We start from the raw sequence: 18,350 nt of genomic DNA on the forward strand, positions 1-18,350 counted from the left end.
ATTTTTTTCGTAAATCTGTTTTTTAGTGTTTTATAAACAAAATATTTTCGAACGCATGCTTCCTATTTAAATATGATTAACTGGCGGAAATTCAAAATCTGTACATATGTTGGCAATTCTTTTTTTTATCGCCAAATATTAATGAAAATTTGTTTATATTTCGTAATGAGGAAATACTTGTGTAGGTTCTTAAAAATATTTTTTGAAAAAAATCCACGTCTTGTGATTACTTCCAAAAATATTTTTTGAAAAAAATCCACGTCTTGTGAATACTTCCAAAAATATTTTTTGAAAAAATCCACGTCTTGTGAATACTTCCAAAAATATTTTTTGAAAAAATCCACGTCTTGTGAATACTTCCAAAAATATTTTTTAAAAAAATCCATGCCTTGCGAAGGCCTCCAAAACTATTCTTTAAAAAATCCACGCACTGTGAAGACCTCCAAAACTATTCTTTAAAAAATCCACGCCTTTTGAAATCCTCGAAAAAATATTCTTTAAAAAATCCACGCCTTTTGAAATCCTCGAAAAAATATTCTTTAAAAAATCCACGCCTTGTAAAGACCTCGAAAAATTTTTTTTTGAAAAATCCACGCCTTGTACAGACCTCGAAAAAATATATTTTTAAAAATCCACGACTTGTAAAGACCTCGAAAAAATATTTTTTTGAAAAATCCACGCCTTGTAAAGACCTCGAAAAAATATTCTTTAAAAAAAAATATTCTTAAAAAAACACGCCTTGTAAAGACCTCGAAAAATATTCTTTAAAAAATCCACACCATGTAAAGACCTCGAAAAAAAAATTCTTTAAAAAAACACGCCTTGTGAAGACCTTGAAAAAATATTCTTTAAAAAATCCACGCCTTGTACAGACCTTGAAAAAATATTCTTTAAAAAATCCACGCCTTGTAAAGACCTCGAAAAAATATTCTTTAAAAAATCCACGCCTTGTAAAGACCTCCAAAAAATATTCTTTAAAAAATCCGCGCCTTGTAAAGACCTTGCGAAGGCCTCCAAAACTATTCTTTAAAAAATCCACGCACTGTGAAGACCTCCAAAACTATTCTTTAAAAAATCCACGCCTTTTGAAATCCTCGAAAAAATATTCTTTAAAAAATCCACGCCTTTTGAAATCCTCGAAAAAATATTCTTTAAAAAATCCACGCCTTGTAAAGACCTCGAAAATTTTTTTTTGAAAAATCCACGCCTTGTACAGACCTCGAAAAAATATATTTTTAAAAATCCACGACTTGTAAAGACCTCGAAAAAATATTTTTTTGAAAAATCCACGCCTTGTAAAGACCTCGAAAAAATATTCTTTAAAAAAAATATTCTTAAAAAAACACGCCTTGTAAAGACCTCGAAAAAAAAAATTCTTTAAAAAAACACGCCTTGTGAAGACCTTGAAAAAATATTCTTTAAAAAATCCACGCCTTGTACAGACCTTGAAAAAATATTCTTTAAAAAATCCACGCCTTGTAAAGACCTCGAAAAAATATTCTTTAAAAAATCCACGCCTTGTAAAGACCTCCAAAAAATATTCTTTAAAAAATCCGCGCCTTGTAAAGACCTCGAAAAAATATTCTTTAAAAAACCCACGCCATGTAAAGGCCTCGAAAATATATTCTTTAAAAAATCCGCGTCTTGTAAAGACCTCGAAAAAATATTCCTTAAAAAATTCACGTCTTGTAAAGACCTCGAAAAAATATTCTTTAAAAAATCCACGCCTTGTAAAGACCTCGAAAAAATGTTCTTTAAAAAGTCCATGCCTTCTAAAGACCTCGAAAAAATTTTCTTTAAAAAGTCCACGCCTTGTAAAGACCTCGAAAAAATGTTCTTTAAAAAATCCACGCCTTGTAAAGACCTCGAAAAAATATTCTTTAAAAAACCCACGCCTTGTAGAGATCTCCCAAAGATATTCCTTAAAAATCCACGCCTTGTAGAGATCTCCCAAAGATATTCCTTAAAAATCCACGCCTTGTAGAGATCTCCCAAAGATATTCCTTAAAAATCCACGCCTTGTCAATACCTCTCAAAAATATTCTTTTAAAAATCCACGCCTTGTAAAGACCTCGAAAAAATGTTCTTTAAAAAGTCCACGCCTTGTAAAGACCTCGAAAAAATGTTCTTTAAAAAGCCCACGCCTTGTAAAGACCTCGAAAAAATGTTATTTAAAAAGTCCACGCCTTGTAAAGTCCTCGATAAAGCCTTAAAGGTTTTTCTTTTTTATTGAAGAATAGAAATGTGTTTTTATTTACGACACCCAGGAATGTCCAAACATTTGTACATTTTTGTTTTTTTTTTTTTCATTAACAAGATTAAATTTCCAATTGATACAAGCCATTTGATTGAACAACAACAACACGAAACAATTATTTATAATTAGTTTTCGCATTCTTTCTTTGCAGTTGAACTGATTTATAGCAGCAATCACGGCCCTCTAGCCCCTGGGAGGAGAAAATTTCCTAAAACAAAATAACACACATACACAACCACACACATTTGTATATGTTCGCCATCACAGCAACCGCGTAGAGCCACCACCATTAACAACAACAAATCATGGAACAACCATTAATAGTCCAAGCCGAGTACTCCTTCAAGGGGGGCAACAATGATGAATTGTGCTTTAAGAAAGGTGATCTAATCACTGTGACACAGCGTGAAGAGGGTGGCTGGTGGGAGGGTACACTAAACGATAAGACTGGCTGGTTTCCCAGCAATTATGTTATGGAATACAAGGCACCATTGCCCATTACCGATTCGATTCGGCCACCCGAGGAGATACAAGAATATCGATCGGTAGTACTCAAAGATTTGCTCGATTCGGAGCGGGCGCATGTGGCTGAGGTCCAAGGACTGTTGGAGAATTTTTTGGAACCACTACAGCAAACACAAATGTAAGTAGCTGCTCAACAACCAACCCTTCTCATTTCCTCCATTAATTAATAATGACCTCCTTCTACTTATTTTCCATCTCCCCGTTTTGCAGTTTGAATACCGATGAATACGCTCAATTAATGTGCAATTTTGTTGAGGTTGTCAAGACCCACGAAGAGCTGCTGACACAAATGGAAGAGTGCAATGATCGTGTGGGCAAACTATTTCTAAATAAGGCACCACTGATGAAACAAGTTCATCAGGCCTATTGTGCTGCACATCCCAAAGCTATTGTTATATTAGATAAATACAAGTAAGTATCTATATATATGTGTGTGTGTGTGAGTGTGTCTGTGTGTTTGCAAACTTAATTATTGCCAAACCTTGCCAAATGAGTAATAATTTTGTTATTGTTGTATTTGCTTAATTAAAAAAAGTGTTATTGTAGTTTTCATCAAATCATTTGGTTGTTTATTTTGCGATAAGAAAATTGAAATTGTTGTTGTATACATTTGATAAAAACACCTAATTTATGTATTTGATAAATATGTCTGGTATTGATATTTATTTATTTTTTTAAACAAAATTTCATACCGGTAACTAAGACCCCACAACAGTTCACCAGACGTGAGTAGGAATTTGTAAGAACTTCACGCCTTTAATACACCTTCAAAAAAGAATCTTTAAAAATTCCATGCCTTGTAGAGACATTCAAAAAAGAATCTTTAAAAAATCCATGCCTTGTAGAGACTTTCAAAAAATAATATTTAAAAAATCCATGCCTTGTAGAGACCTTCAAAAAATAATATTTAAAAAATCAACGCCTTTGATAGAACTCTAAAAAATATCCTTAAAAAATCCACACCTTGTGGAGACCTTCAAAAATAATCTTTAAAAAAATCCACGCCTTTGATAGACTTTCAAAAAAATAATCTTTAAAAAATCCACGCCTTTGATAGACTTTCAAAAAATAATCTTTAAAAAATCCACGCCTTTGAGAGACTTTCAAAAAATAATCTTTAAAAAATCCACGACTTTGAGAGACCTTCAAAAAATAATCTTTAAAAAATCCACGCCTTTGATAGACCTTCAAAAAATAATCTTTAAAAAATCCACGCCTTTGATAGACCTTCAAAAAGTAATCTTTAAAAAATCCACGCCTTTGATAGACCTTCAAAAAATAATCTTTAAAAAATCTACGCCTTTGATAGGACTTCAAGAAATAATCTTTAAAAAATCCACGCCTTGTAGAGACCTCCCAAAAATATGCTTTAAAAAATCCACGCCTTGTAGAGACCTCCCAAAAATATGCTTTAAAAAATCCACGCCTTGTAGAGACCTCCCAAAACATATGCTTTAAAAAATCCACGCCTTGTAGAGACCTCCCAAAAAATATGCTTTAAAAAATCCACGCCTTGTGTAGAGACCTCCTAAAAACATTCTTTAAAAATCCACGCCTTGTGTAGAGACCTTTTAAAAATATTCTTTAAAAAATCCTCCTAAAAATATTCTTTAAAAATCCACGCCTTGTGTAGAGACCTTTTAAAAATATTCTTTAAAAAATCCTCCTAAAAATATTCTTTAAAAATCCACGCCTTGTGTAGAGACCTTCTAAAAATATTCTTTAAAAAATCCTCCTAAAAATATTCCTTAAAAAATCCACGCCTTGTGTAGAGACCTTCTAAAAATATTCTTTAAAAAATCCTCCTAAAAATATTCTTTAAAAAATCCACGCCTTGTGTAGAGACCTCCTAAAAACATTCTTTAAAAAATCCACGCCTTGTGTAGAGACCTTCTAAAAATATTCTTTAAAAAATCCTCCTAAAAATATTCTTTAAAAATCCTCCTAAAAATATTCTTTAAAAAATCCACGCCTTGTGTAGAGACCTCCTAAAAACATTCTTTAAAAATCCACGCCTTGTGTAGAGACCTTCTAAAAATATTCTTTAAAAAATCCTCCTAAAAAATATTCTTTAAAAATCCACGCCTTGTGTAGAGACCTTCTAAAAATATTCTTTAAAAAATCCTCCTAAAAATATTCTTTAAAAATCCACGCCTTGTGTAGAGACCTTCTAAATATATTCTTTAAAAAATCCTCCTAAAAATATTCCTTAAAAAATCCACGCCTTGTGTAGAGACTTTCTAAAAATATTCTTTAAAAAATCCTCCTAAAAATATTCTTTAAAAAATCCACGCCTTGTGTAGAGACCTTCTAAAAATATTCTTTAAAAATCCTCCTAAAAATATTCTTTAAAAATCCTCCTAAAAATATTCTTTAAAAAATCCACGCCTTGTCTAGAGACCTTCTAAAAATATTCTTTAAAAAATCCTCCTAATAATATTCTTTAAAAATCCGCGCCTTGTGTAGAGTGTTCTAAAAATATTCTTTAAAAAATCCTCCTAAAAATATTCTTTAAAAAATCCACGCCTTGGTTAGGGGCCTTCTAAAAATATTCTTTAAAAAATCCTCCTAAAAATATTCTTTAAAAAATCCACCCCTTGTGTAGAGACCTCCTAAAAATATTCTTTAAAAAATCCTCGTAAAAATATTCTTTAAAAAATCCTCGTAAAAATATTCTTTAAAAAATCCACGCCTTGTGTAGAGACCTCCTAAAAATATTCTTTAAAAAATCCTCCTAAAAATATTCTTTAAAAAATCCTCCTAAAAATATTGTTTAAAAAATCCTCCTAAAAATATTCTTTAAAAAATCCTCCTAAAAATATTGTTTAAAAAATCCTCCTAAAAATATTCTTTAAAAAATCCACGCCTTGTGTAGAGACCTCCAAAAAAGTAGTCTTTAAAAAATCCACGCCTTGTGTAGAGACCTCCAAAAAAGTAGTCTTTAAAAAATCCACGCCTTGTAAAGGGCTTTAAAAATATTCTGTTTAAAAAACTTCTTAGTCCGATTTTTAACATTGTTTTTTTTTTCTAATTCCAGAGATGAACTGGAAAAATACATGGAACAGCAGGGAGCTGCAAAACCTGGCCTTTTAGTCCTCACAACGGGTCTGTCCAAACCATTTCGCCGTCTGGATAAATACTCAGCCATGTTGCAAGAATTGGAACGACACATGGAAAGCAGTCATCCTGATCGAGGGGATACACAACGAAGTGTAGCGGTTTATAAGGATATTGCGGTAAGTTGTCGATCACGATTACTATAACCGATTAATCCATTTTTTTTTACTTATTTTTTGTAGGCCACCTGTTCCGCCACCCGCAGACAAAAAGAACTTGAACTACAAGTCTTAACGGGTCCTGTACGTGGTTGGCAAGGCCAGGAACTCAGTTCATTGGGTGAAATAATTCACATGGGCAGTGTGGCAGTGGGTTTGGATCATCGCGATCGTTATTTTGTATTATTTCCACAGACATTACTCATATTGAGTGTTAGCCAGCGAATGAGTGCTTTTATTTATGAGGTGGGGAAACGAGATGGAGAGAGAAAGAGGACTTCCTGAATTAATTTGTTTTTTTTTTATTTTCTTAGGGTAAATTACCCTTAACGGGTATTGTGGTTAATCGCCTGGAAGATTCCGATACCTTTAAGAATGCCTTTGAAATCAATAGTCCTTTGATTGAGAGGATTATTGCCGTTTGCCAGGGACCCAATGAGGCCAATAAATGGGTCGAGTTGTTAACCTCAACCAATGCCAGTTTACCAATTGGCATTAAACGTCAACATAGTAATTTAAGTATAGGAGGCGGTGGCGGAGGAGGTGGTGGCGGAGGCCACATTTCAACACCACCCAGTCATGTAAGTATGAAATGAAGGAAATCCGTTTTTCGATTTTGTTTTGGAACTTACATTGGTGTAGCTAAGGATTTATGATTTCAATATTTTTTTATTTTGAACACAAAATTTGATTTCAATTCTAAATACTAAACTTCCTACCTTCTATATATACTACTTGTATACCCCGAGTTCCTAAGCTCCCCCAATGTTTTGAAAAGAAATATAAAATTTAACCAAAAATTTCCAAAAAATATACTCAAAACCTTTTTTCTTTATAAATCAAATCAATCCAAAAAACGACCAAAACTTTTTTGTTGTTGTCTGTATAAAAAAAAAAAAAAAAAAATCAAAATACGCGCCGCCATTCATTTAGACCTCGACGTCAGCTTCTTCTTCTTCCTCTATTCATAATTTGGATGCGCGTGGCTATTGTACAAGATTTTCATTGTGTGCCTATTACAATACACCACAAATGCGTGTCACCCTACCGCCCAGTAATTATCCACCCACGGCCCCCTATGCAAATCTCAGTGATCATTTTGCCAAATTGGTCCAGGCCGGCCAATTGAAGGCGGTCATCATAAAAATGTTGCTATATCCCCAGTCAAGACAGAGCATCAACATGGACGCGATACCATTGCGGAAGAGGCGACATAAAACGTGTAAAAAACTGGCCAGGTCTTTGACACCGGGAGAAGAAAGATCGGCAGAGGAGAAATCCGGGGGAACACTGGAGAGACAGGATGCATTTTCATTGCCCACCGATTCGGAAAGTGGTGGTAGCGGGATTGTTAGCGCCCATGATTTTGATTTTGTGAGATTTTCCCGAAACGATTCCATTGTGTCCTCGACTGGTACCTTTATCGATCATGGTCCGGGGGCAGCAACACCACCCACGGGGAAAGCCACCAGGCATTGTTCATCAATAAATCTCATAAATTTTGATTCCGGCTCGGATGATGGTCGTGATGGCCTGGGGACTCTGGGGGACTCTCTTATAATTGGTTCGAAAACTATGCGGGCCATAGGCCGTAAGTCATCGGAACAAAGTATTATTATACACACCTCCAAGGCCCATTTGACCATGGGAGGAGGTGGACTCACACAAACCAAGGAAATTAGCATACCTCATGCTCAGTCCGAACAACTGCTGAAACCTGAAGCATTGTTACAACAACAGACCTCTGAGACTTCGGAAAAATCCTCAGTATATGGTGGGCGCCTGAAGGGGGCCTATATTGCCTGTGAAAATTTAGCTGATCTCTGTGATGAAACAAAAATTAAAAATAGCTCCGAACAACATTTGGCCACATCTCCTCCTGAACGCCACAGTATGCCGAATATTTTTGTGGGTAATCGTTTCAATCGTAGTTCCAAGACAGAGGTCTATGTACCCTCCTGGCAGGATCGTAATGATATGCAAAATCAAAGTGCCGATGCTGTGGAAATAAATCATGGCGGAGGAGGACACGGAGATGATACTGTGGATGGAGAGGTACATGCCAGCACCCTGGATATACCAGCCATGTCTCGAGAAGCTCCCGATAAACTGCAAGCCGAATTGTTATATAATTTCAATGATCTCCAACAAGAACAACACTCACCCACAAAATTACATCTCCAGGTGAATAATGGGGGAGATGATGATCATGTCATAGCACCACCCTCCATGTTCAATAACAACAAAAATTTACATTTATCCCAAACGGAACTGTGCTTCGAACCCAAAAGAAGTAGCAATGAGGAAATGGGGCGAACCAAACGGAATTCGGTTAAACGTTGCATTAGCTATCATTATGTACCCCTAATGCAAGAGGAACAACAGCAGGGTGGAGATGCCAATAGCTCGGTGGCAAATCAAGTGCCACCCGATAGGAGTGATAATAACAACAACAATCGAAGACCTTTCCCGCTACCCGGTGAGAGTAACAGTAGCACCACCACCACCTCACCCAAATGTAAATGCTGTGAAAGTTCTCAATGTCCCAGCCCCCGATCCAGTGACAGCGGAATGGCTGGTAGTTGTACGATAAATTCCCCAGATCCCCCAGCCACCGAGGGTGGTGCCTATGAACCCTTCTACGATGTAGATGGTAATTTGAAATTACTCTCCAGTAATAATGATCTCACACGTTTCGATGTCTGCGGCACATTTCGTGAAAAGTTTTTAGAAAATTCTCAGCAATCGCAACAGGAGGATGAGGCTCATGGGGTACATTCCCAGCCCCCCAATCAAATAACTTCTTTAGAATTCCAAAGGAATAGTAAAAGTATTTTTATTAGCTCCACGGCACCTTCCCATAGCCAGCAGCCATCTTCGTATGCCACAGCCAATGGTGGTTTTATATTCACTTCACAGAGTCCCCATGAATCTGGCATGGAGCCGACCCAATCAGCATCAACTACAAATCCCAATGAAACACCAGGTGTATTTCGTTCGGGAATGTATGCCCATTGGTGGAAAAAGGAAACGCTGCCCAATGAAATTGTCAAAAGTATTGCCCAGGTTTACAATAAACGTCTACCACCGCCCTCCCATGAAGTCAGCTTGGATTCCCACTGTTCGCTATGCTCCAGTTGCCAGTGTTCCCTGGGAGGGGCAAGTGGTTTCAGTGAAGGTGCTGCCTATTGTAGTCTGTGTCAGGATTGTATTAGCATTTGTAGTTCTACGCAAACATCTTCGTCAACGAAATCAACTTCGTCCTCGTCTTCGTCCTCGGCAAATCGCCAACAAATTGCCACCAACACTACCACAACCATAACCACATCTGCCGAATGTCCGCTGTGTAATAATTACAATAGCAACAACAACAATAACAACAGTGCCACCAATTGTTGCCCAACCCTGCGCAATTCAATTGGCAATAATACCCGCGTTGCTGCCAGCCACTCTGGCCAGTTAAGCAGTTCGGCCGGTTCATCCATGGATTGTCCAATTTGTAGTGGCAATTATTTGGCTCGTATGGAGTCCTTAGGTTCAATACGCGACGATGAAGATGCAATGAAGATGATGACATCGACGACGGTGACAAATTCTGGTACTGGTCAAGCAGTCAAGCCATTGGCAGAAGGCAAGCATTTTTAAGCCCCCCCACTCTCAAAAAAATATATCATTTGCTGCTCCTGATGCTCGGCTACGCATTTGTGTGTTGTTGTTCGCGCATCTCGCAAATGTGTAGTTGTTGTGATATGAGCGTTTGTGCACGTTCTGTTTTGTAAATTCGTTCAAATCTTAGTTCTATATATTTTTTTTTCGTTCAAATAATTTTTCTTAATTAATTTTTTTCTAATATCGATTATTTTTTCTGTTTTCCATTTATTGGAGATTAATTATTTTTGAATTTGTTCTCTTTTGTCTGTGTGGTGTGAGAGAGCAGAAGGAGTCATGGTTTTCTAGGGGTGGGATAAAAACTAAATAAACAAGCCTTTATTTAAGGCCTGGATTTTTTAATGAATATTTTTGGCAGGTCATTACAAGGCGTGGATATTCTTTAAAAAAAATATTTTTTGGAGATCCTACACAAGGCGTGGATTTTTTAAAGAATATTTTTGGGAGGTCTTTACAAGGCGTGGATTTTTTAAAGAATATTTTTGGGAGGTCTTTACAAGGCGTGGATTTTTTAAAGAATATTTTTGGGAGGTCTTTACAATGCGTGGATTTTTTAAAGAATATTTTTGGGAGGTCTTTACAAGGCGTGGATTTTTTAAAGAATATTTTTGGGAGGTCTTTACAAGGCGTGAATTTTTTAAAGAATATTTTTCGGAGGTCTTTACAAGGCGTGGATTTTTTAAAGAATATTTTTCGGAGGTCTTTACAAGGCGTGGATTTTTTAAAAAATATTTTTGGCGTGGATTTTTTTTAAGAATATTTTTGGCGTGGATTTTTTTTAAGAATATTTTTGGCGTGGATTTTTTTTTAAGAATATTTTTGGGAGGAGGTCTTTACAAGGCGTGGATTTTTTAAAGAATATTTTTGGGAGGAGGTCTTTACAAGGCGTGGATTTTTTAAAGAATATTTTTTCGGGGTCTTTACAAGGCGTGGATTTTTTAAAGAAGGTTTTTTCGAGGTCTTTACAAGGCGTGGATTTTTTAAAGAAGGTTTTTTCGAGGTGTGGATTTTTTACAAGGCGTGGATTTTTTAAAGAAGGTTTTTTCGAGTTGTGGATTTTTTACAAGGCGTGGATTTTTTAAAGAAGGGTTTTTCGAGGTCTTTACAAGGCGTGGATTTTATAAAGAAGGTTTTTTCGAGGTCTTTACAAGGCGTGGATTTTTAAAGAAGGTTTTTTCGAGGTCTTTACAAGGCGTGGATTTTTTAAAGAAGGTTTTTTCGAGGTGTGGATTTTTTACAAGGCGTGGATTTTTTAAAGAAGGTTTTTTCGAGTTGTGGATTTTTTACAAGGCGTGGATTTTTTAAAGAAGGGTTTTTCGAGGTCTTTACAAGGCGTGGATTTTATAAAGAAGGTTTTTTCGAGGTCTTTACAAGGCGTGGATTTTTAAAGAAGGTTTTTTCGAGGTCTTTACAAGGCGTGGATTTTTTAAAGAAGGTTTTTTCGAGGTCTTTACAAGGCGTGGATTTTTTAAAGAAGGTTTTTTCGAGGTCTTTACAAGGCGTGGATTTTTTAAAGAAGGTTTTTTCGAGGCCTTTACAAGGCGTGGATTTTTTAAAGAAGGTTTTTGGGACGTCGTGGATTTTTTTAAAGAATATTTTTGGGAGGTCCTGGATTTTTTGAAGAATATTTTTGGGATGTCGTGGGTTTTTTAAAGAATATTTTTGGGAGGTCGTGGATTTTTTAAAGAATATTTTTGGGAGGTCGTGGATTTTTTAAAGAATATTTTTGGGAGGTCGTGGATTTTTTTAAAGAATATTTTTGGGAGGTCGTGGATTTTTTAAAGAATATTTTTGGGAGATCGTGGATTTTTTTAAAGAATATTTTTGGGAGGTCGTGGATTTTTTAAAGAATATTTTTGGGAGGTCGTGGATTTTTATACCCTTCACCACACTGTGGTACAGGGTATTATGTCTTTGTGCATATGTTTGTAACAGGCAAAAATAATCGAGATAGACCCATGGTTCCTTTTGAGAATATGCATAGAATCACTTTCTGAGTCGATTTATGCATGTCCGTCTGTCTGTCCGTCCGTCCGTCCGTCCATGTATTTTTGTTAACAAAGTACAGGTCGCATTTATGATCCGATTTGGATGAAATTTGGCACAGGTCACTTAATTGGCCCAAGGACGAACCCTATTGAAATTGGAGAAAATCGGTCCACGTTTAGGCATAGCTCCCATATAAGGGTACCCCAAAATTTTCGGTATTTTGAGGTTCTTGAGCGCGTTTTTTAACTGAATTCGCTGAAATTTGGTACTTTGAGTTCTTATTGGGTAGCAAATCTCTCTACCAAAAATTATAAATAAAGGTCCATTTTTTCGGATAGCCCCCATATAAGATTACCCCCAATTTTCGGTATTTTGGGGGTTTTGATCGCATTTTCCGACCGAATTCGCTGAAATTTGGTACTTTATGTTCTTATTGGGTAGCAAATATCCCTACCAAAAACTATAAATAACGGTCCATTTTTCGCATAGCCCCCATATAAGGGTACCCCCAAATTTTCGGTATTTTGAGGTTCTTGAGCGCGTTTTTTAACTGAATTCGCTGAAATTTTGTACATTGAGTTCTTATTGGGTAGCAAATCTCCCTACCAAAAATTATAAATAAAGGTCCATTTTTTCGGAAAGCCCCCATATTAGGGCACCCCCAATTTTCGGTATTTTCGGGTTTTTGGGCTCGTTTTATAACTAAATTCGCTGAAATTTTGTACATTGGGTTCTTATTGGGTACCAAATTACTCCACTAAAAATTATAAATATAGGTCCAGTTTTTCTGGTAGTACCCATATAACGGTTCCCCATAATTTTTGGTATTTTGGGGGTTCTGATCGGATTTTTCGACCAAATTGACTGTAATTTAGTACGTCGAGTTCTTATTAGGTAGCACATCTCTCCACTATAAATTATAAATATTGGTCAATTTTTTCTGGTAGCCCCCAGGTTTTGAGGTTCTTGAACCAAATTCTAATACCCTGTACCAGAAGTATTATGTTTTTGTGCATGTGTTTGTAACATGCAAAAATAATCGAGATAGACCCATGGCTCCTTTTGAGAATATGCATAGAATCACTTTTTGAGTCGATTTAAGCACGGAATTTGGCACAGGGTAGCAAATTAGGTCTAGAATGATGTGTGTAAAGTTGCCTGAAAATCGGTTCAGATTTATATATAGCTCCCACATATACTTTCGTCAGATTTAATGTAAATGGTGCATCAAAGTCCCTATATATCTTTCGATTTGCACGAAATTTGGCACAGCGTAACAAATTAGGTCTAGAATGATGTGTGTTAAGTTTCCTGAAATCGGTTCAGATTTAGATATAGCTTCTATATCTGACCAAATGAACAATTTAGTATCGGTTGCAGAATGACGTGTTTATGGTTCCAATTTCATTTTACTGGTCCTTTAAAAATGCGACTTCTGTTAGGATTCATCTGTTGAATATACTCAAAGTGGTGAAGGGTATCATATAGTCGGCCCCGTCCGACTTTACTACTTTCCTTACTGGTTCTAAAGAATATTTTTGGGAGGTCGTGGATTTTTTTAAGAATATTTTTGGGAGGTCGTGGATTTTTTAAAGAATATTCTTGGGAAGTTGAAGTTTCAAATAATAACTTCAAATGACTTTTATTTTTTCTACTATTCTGGAATATAAAATCTCTGCCGTATACGGCCCAGAAAACCATGTACTTCTCGATTTTCCCACCCACACAAAAAATACAAATGAAAAAAGAGCTCGTTTTTTTCTAATTTTTTTCACTTTCATGTTAAAGAATGAAAAAAAGTAATCAGTAATAATTTTTTTAACTTTTAGTTTTTGTCGTTTTTTAATAGATTTTGTTGTTGTTTTCTTTTCTCTTTGGCTTTTTAACAATTTCAAAAAAAAAACATGCACATAATTGAGAACCTGTAAATCTGCAATAATCATTAATTCGAATTTCGAGCACCAAATTTTCATGACCATCAAACAATTAATCACAATGCTTGCCATCTAATGTAATGAAATTCAAAATTTTTCAAAGATGTAATGCGTAATGTGAATTGAAAATAATTACAATTTAATTTTTTTTATAATAATAAAGAACTGTAAGATCCAGATTTGTTTTTTTAAGTCTTCTTTTTGTATCATCTCATGTAACCAATACTTCTTTTTTTATTAATGACAACGAATTTCAAAACATTCCATCACAAACCTCATACCACATAAGTGTATATATATATTGATATATTAGCTTATCTTTGCTTGCGCTTTTGTTTTAAGGCCATACAAATCTGCACCAGGACGAAAAACCCAAAAAAATAATCAGCAAAGCAACTTTCATCATGTCGTGTCGTTTAAATAATAATAAATAAAAAAACAATTCAAAATCAAACTCAACTAATTTCAGAGAATGTTACTATTTTTTTCAATTTTGGACAACTAATATCAACTACTACTACTACTCAGTTCCGCACTTTTTTATATATTGTTTGAAATGCAATACTAACCAATTTTGAATTCCAAAAAAAAAACTAAATAAAATAAAATAAAAAATTATTAAAAATTCTATTATTTTTCCAGATGTCCCCACCGGCAAATCTCGGTCTGCTCAGTCAACGAATAAATCAACAACAGCAGCAGCAACAACAACAAACGATCAACAACATCGGACAATCAACAACAGCAGCACAAGCAACGAACAATTCAGCCACAATCAATCGACTGGAGAACAATCATCAACAGCAGCAGCAGGCAGCAGCAACGTCACAACACAAACGGAGCCTTTCGTTCAATCATCATCTCAGCTACAATCAATACACACACACTCAGCATCCACCACCTCATCAAATGCATCATCATCCTCAACAACAACAACAGCCACCAAGTCTACCAAGTCATCCAGTGGCAGTGCCAAACCACAAATCAAATTTAGTCCAGACATCGAACAGTATTTCGAAGACACAAATGCCGGTGCATCATACGGGAAACACCATGGCGGGAGCAGCAGTGGCGGCGGGGGGAAACGCAAGGACAGGAAACACAAAAGGTAAAGGACATGATTTGCTGGGAAGGCCGTAAAGAAATTCCCTATATAGAAGATTTGTAAAAGGCATTAAATAGACCTCCCACAAAAATTCCTTAAAAAATCCACGTCTTGTAGAGACCTCCCACAAAAATTCCTTAAAAAATCCACGTCTTGTAGAGACCTCCCACAAAAATTCCTTAAAAAATCCACGTCTTGTAGAGACCTCCCACAAAAATTCCTTAAAAAATCCACGTCTTGTAGAGACCTCCCACAAAAATTCCTTAAAAATCCACGCCTTGTGGAGACCTCCCACAAAAATTCCTTAAAAAATCCACGCCTTGTAGAGACCTCCCACAAAAATTCCTTAAAAAATCCACGCCTTGTAGAGACCTCCCACACAAAAATTCCTTAAAAAATCCACGCCTTGTAGAGACCTCCCACAAAAATTCTTTAAAAAATCCACGCCTTATAGAGACTTCCCACAAAAATTCCTTAAAAAATCCACGCCTTGTAGAGACCTCCCACAAAAATTACTTAAAAAATCCACGCCTTGTAGAGACCTCCCACAAAAATTCCTTAAAAAATCCACGCCTTGTAGAGACCTCCCACAAAAATTCCTTAAAAAATCCACGCCTTGTAGAGACCTCCCACAAAAATTCCTTAAAAAATCCACGCCTTGTAGAGACCTCCCACAAAAATTCCTTAAAAAATCCACGCCTTGTAGAGACCTCCCATAAAAATTCCTTAAAAAATCCACGCCTTGTATAGACCTCCCACAAAAATTCCTTAAAAAATCCACGCCTTGTAGAGACCTCCCACAAAAATTCCTTAAAAAATCCACGCCTTGTAGAGACCTCCCACAAAAATTCCTTAAAAATCCACGCCTTTAGAGACCTCCCACAAAAATTCCTTAAAAAATCCACGCCTTGTAGAGACCTCCGACAAAAATTCCTTAAAAAATCCACGCCTTGTAGAGACCTCCCACAAAAATTCCTTAAAAATCCACGCCTTTAGAGACCTCCCACAAAAATTCCCTAAAAAATCCACGCCTTGTAGAGACCTCCGACAAAAATTCCTTAAAAAATCCACGCCTTGTAGAGACCTCCCACAAAAATTCCTTAAAAAATCCACGCCTTGTAGAGACCTCCCACAAAAATTCCTTAAATAATCCACGTCTTGTAGAGACCTCCAACAAAAATTCCTTAGAAAATCCACGCTTTGTAGAGACCTCCGACAAAAATTCCTTAAAAAATCCACGCCTTGTAGAGACCTCCCACAAAAATTCCTTAAAAAATCCACGCCTTGTAGAGACCTCCCACAAAAATTCCTTAAAAAATCCACGCCTTGTAGAGACCTCCCACAAAAATTCCTTAAAAATCCACGCCTTTAGAGACCTCCCACAAAAATTCCCTAAAAAATCCACGCCTTGTAGAGACCTCCGACAAAAATTCCTTAAAAAATCCACGCCTTGTAGAGACCTCCCACAAAAATTCCTTAAAAAATCCACACCTTGTAGAGACCTCCCACAAAAATTCCTTAAATAATCCACGCCTTGTAGAGACCTCCAACAAAAATTCCTTAGAAAATCCACGCTTTGTAGAGACCTCCGACAAAAATTCCTTAAAAAATCCACGCCTTGTAGAGACCTCCCACAAAAATTCCTTTAAAAATGCACGCCTTGTAAAGGGGCTACTAAAATATTTTTAAAAAAATCCACGGCTTGTCTAGAGACCTTCCAAAAATATTTAAAAAAAAATCCACGCCTTGTCTAGAGACCTTCCAAAAATATTGTTTAAAAATCCACGCCTTGTGTAGAGACCTCCCAAAAATATTCTTTAAAAAATCCACGCCTTGTGTAGAGACCTCCCAAAAATATTCTTTAAAAAATCCACGCCTTGTGTAGAGACCTCCCAAAAATATTCTTTAAAAAATCCACGCCTTGTAAAGACCTCCCAATAATATTCTTTAAAAAATCAACGCCTTGCGTAGAGACCTCCAAAAAATATTCTTTAAAAAATCCACGCCTTGTAGTGACCTCCCAAAAATATTGTTTACAAAAAAAAAAAAAAAAAATACACGCCTTGTAAAGACCCCCCCAAAAATATTCTTTAAAAAATCAACGCCTTGCGTAGAGACCTCCAAAAAATATTCTTTAAAAAATCCACGCCTTGTAAAGACCTCCCAATAATATTCTTTAAAAAATCAACGCCTTACGTAGACACCTCCAAAAAATATTCTTTAAAAAATCCACGCCTTGTAGTGACCTCCCAAAAATATTGTTTACAAAAAAAATACACGCCTTGTAAAGACCCCCCCACCCCCAAAAAAATATTCTTTAAAAAATCCACATCTTGCAGAAAACTCCAAAAAATATTCTTTACAAAATCCACACCTTGCAGAAACTTCCAAAAAATATGCTTTAAAAAATCCACGCCTTGTGTAGGACCTTCAAAAAATATTCTTTAACAAATCCAGGCCTTGTAAAGACCTCCCAAGAATATTCTTTAAAAAATCCACGCCTTGTAGAGACCTCCCAAAAATATTCTTTACAAAAAAAATACACGCCTTGTAAAGACCTCCCAATAATATTCTTTAAAAAATCAACGCCTTGCGTAGAGACCTCCAAAAAATATTCTTTAAAAAATCCACGCCTTGTAGTGACCTCCCAAAAATATTGTTTACAAAAAAAAAAAAAAAAAAAAAAAAACACACCTTGTAAAGACCCCCCCAAAAATATTCTTTAAAAAATCAACGCCTTGCGTAGAGACCTCCAAAAAATATTCTTTAAAAAATCCACGCCTTGTAAAGACCTCCCAATAATATTCTTTAAAAAATCAACGCCTTACGTAGACACCTCCAAAAGATATTCTTTAAAAAATCAACGCCTTACGTAGACACCTCCAAAAGATATTCTTTAAAAAATCCACGCCTTGTAGTGACCTCCCAAAAATATAGTTTTAAAAATCCACGCCTTGTAGTGACCTCCCAAAAATATTCTTTACAAAAAAATACACGCCTTGTAAAGACCTCCCAAAAATATTCTTTAAAAAATCCACGCCTTGTGTAGAGACCTCCCAAAAATATTCTTTAAAAAATCCACGCCTTGTGTAGAGACCTGCAAAAAATATGGTTTAAAAAATCCACGCCTTATGTAGAGACCTCTAAAAAATATTCTTTAAAAATCCACGCCTTGTAGAAACTTCCCAAAGATATTCTTTAAAAATCCACGCCTTGTGTAGAGACCTCCCAAAAATATTCTTTAAAAAATTCACGCCTTGTGTAGAGGCCTCCCAAAAATATCCACGCCACATATATTAGTTCTTGAAAAAATATTTTTTTTAAAAAATCTAAACCTTTGAGAAGTCTTTTATATAGGAGGGTCTTTATTGGTCTCCTATGGAGTGTAATATTTATGTTCTATACTAAATCTCCTTTTTCTTTCTTCTTCCAGCTAATTGGAATATTACAAATATGCGCCCAGCACCACCATTACGCCCTAGCATTTTAAATACCAGCACAACCGGCGGTAATAGTAGTGGTGGTGGCAGCGGTGCCGGTGGTAGTATTGGTTCCAATCTATCCAATTATTGTAATGGTCGTAAAAATCAACCAAC

At 35.9% G+C, this 18,350-nt stretch overlaps 1 protein-coding gene across 1 annotated transcript; it reads left to right on the top strand.

Annotated features, from left to right (window-relative positions):
- Window positions 1–2,553: 2,553 nt before the first annotated feature.
- On the top strand, window positions 2,554–18,346 carry LOC133338246 (rho guanine nucleotide exchange factor 7-like; the record flags this gene model as incomplete). Its single annotated transcript, XM_061546424.1, has 7 exons — window positions 2,554–2,900; window positions 2,993–3,193; window positions 5,820–6,018; window positions 6,082–6,303; window positions 6,372–6,638; window positions 14,292–14,757; window positions 18,188–18,346. Coding segments are annotated over exons 1-7 (1,852 nt in total), but the record flags the coding sequence as incomplete, so codon positions are not given.
- Between the last annotated feature and the right edge of the window lie 4 nt (window positions 18,347–18,350).

This window comes from Musca vetustissima, unplaced genomic scaffold (genome assembly GCF_032173495.1).
Source record: "Musca vetustissima isolate MV318-11 ecotype Yass unplaced genomic scaffold, APGP_CSIRO_Mvet_v1 utg68119, whole genome shotgun sequence".
NCBI classification, from domain to species: Eukaryota; Metazoa; Arthropoda; class Insecta; order Diptera; family Muscidae; genus Musca; species Musca vetustissima.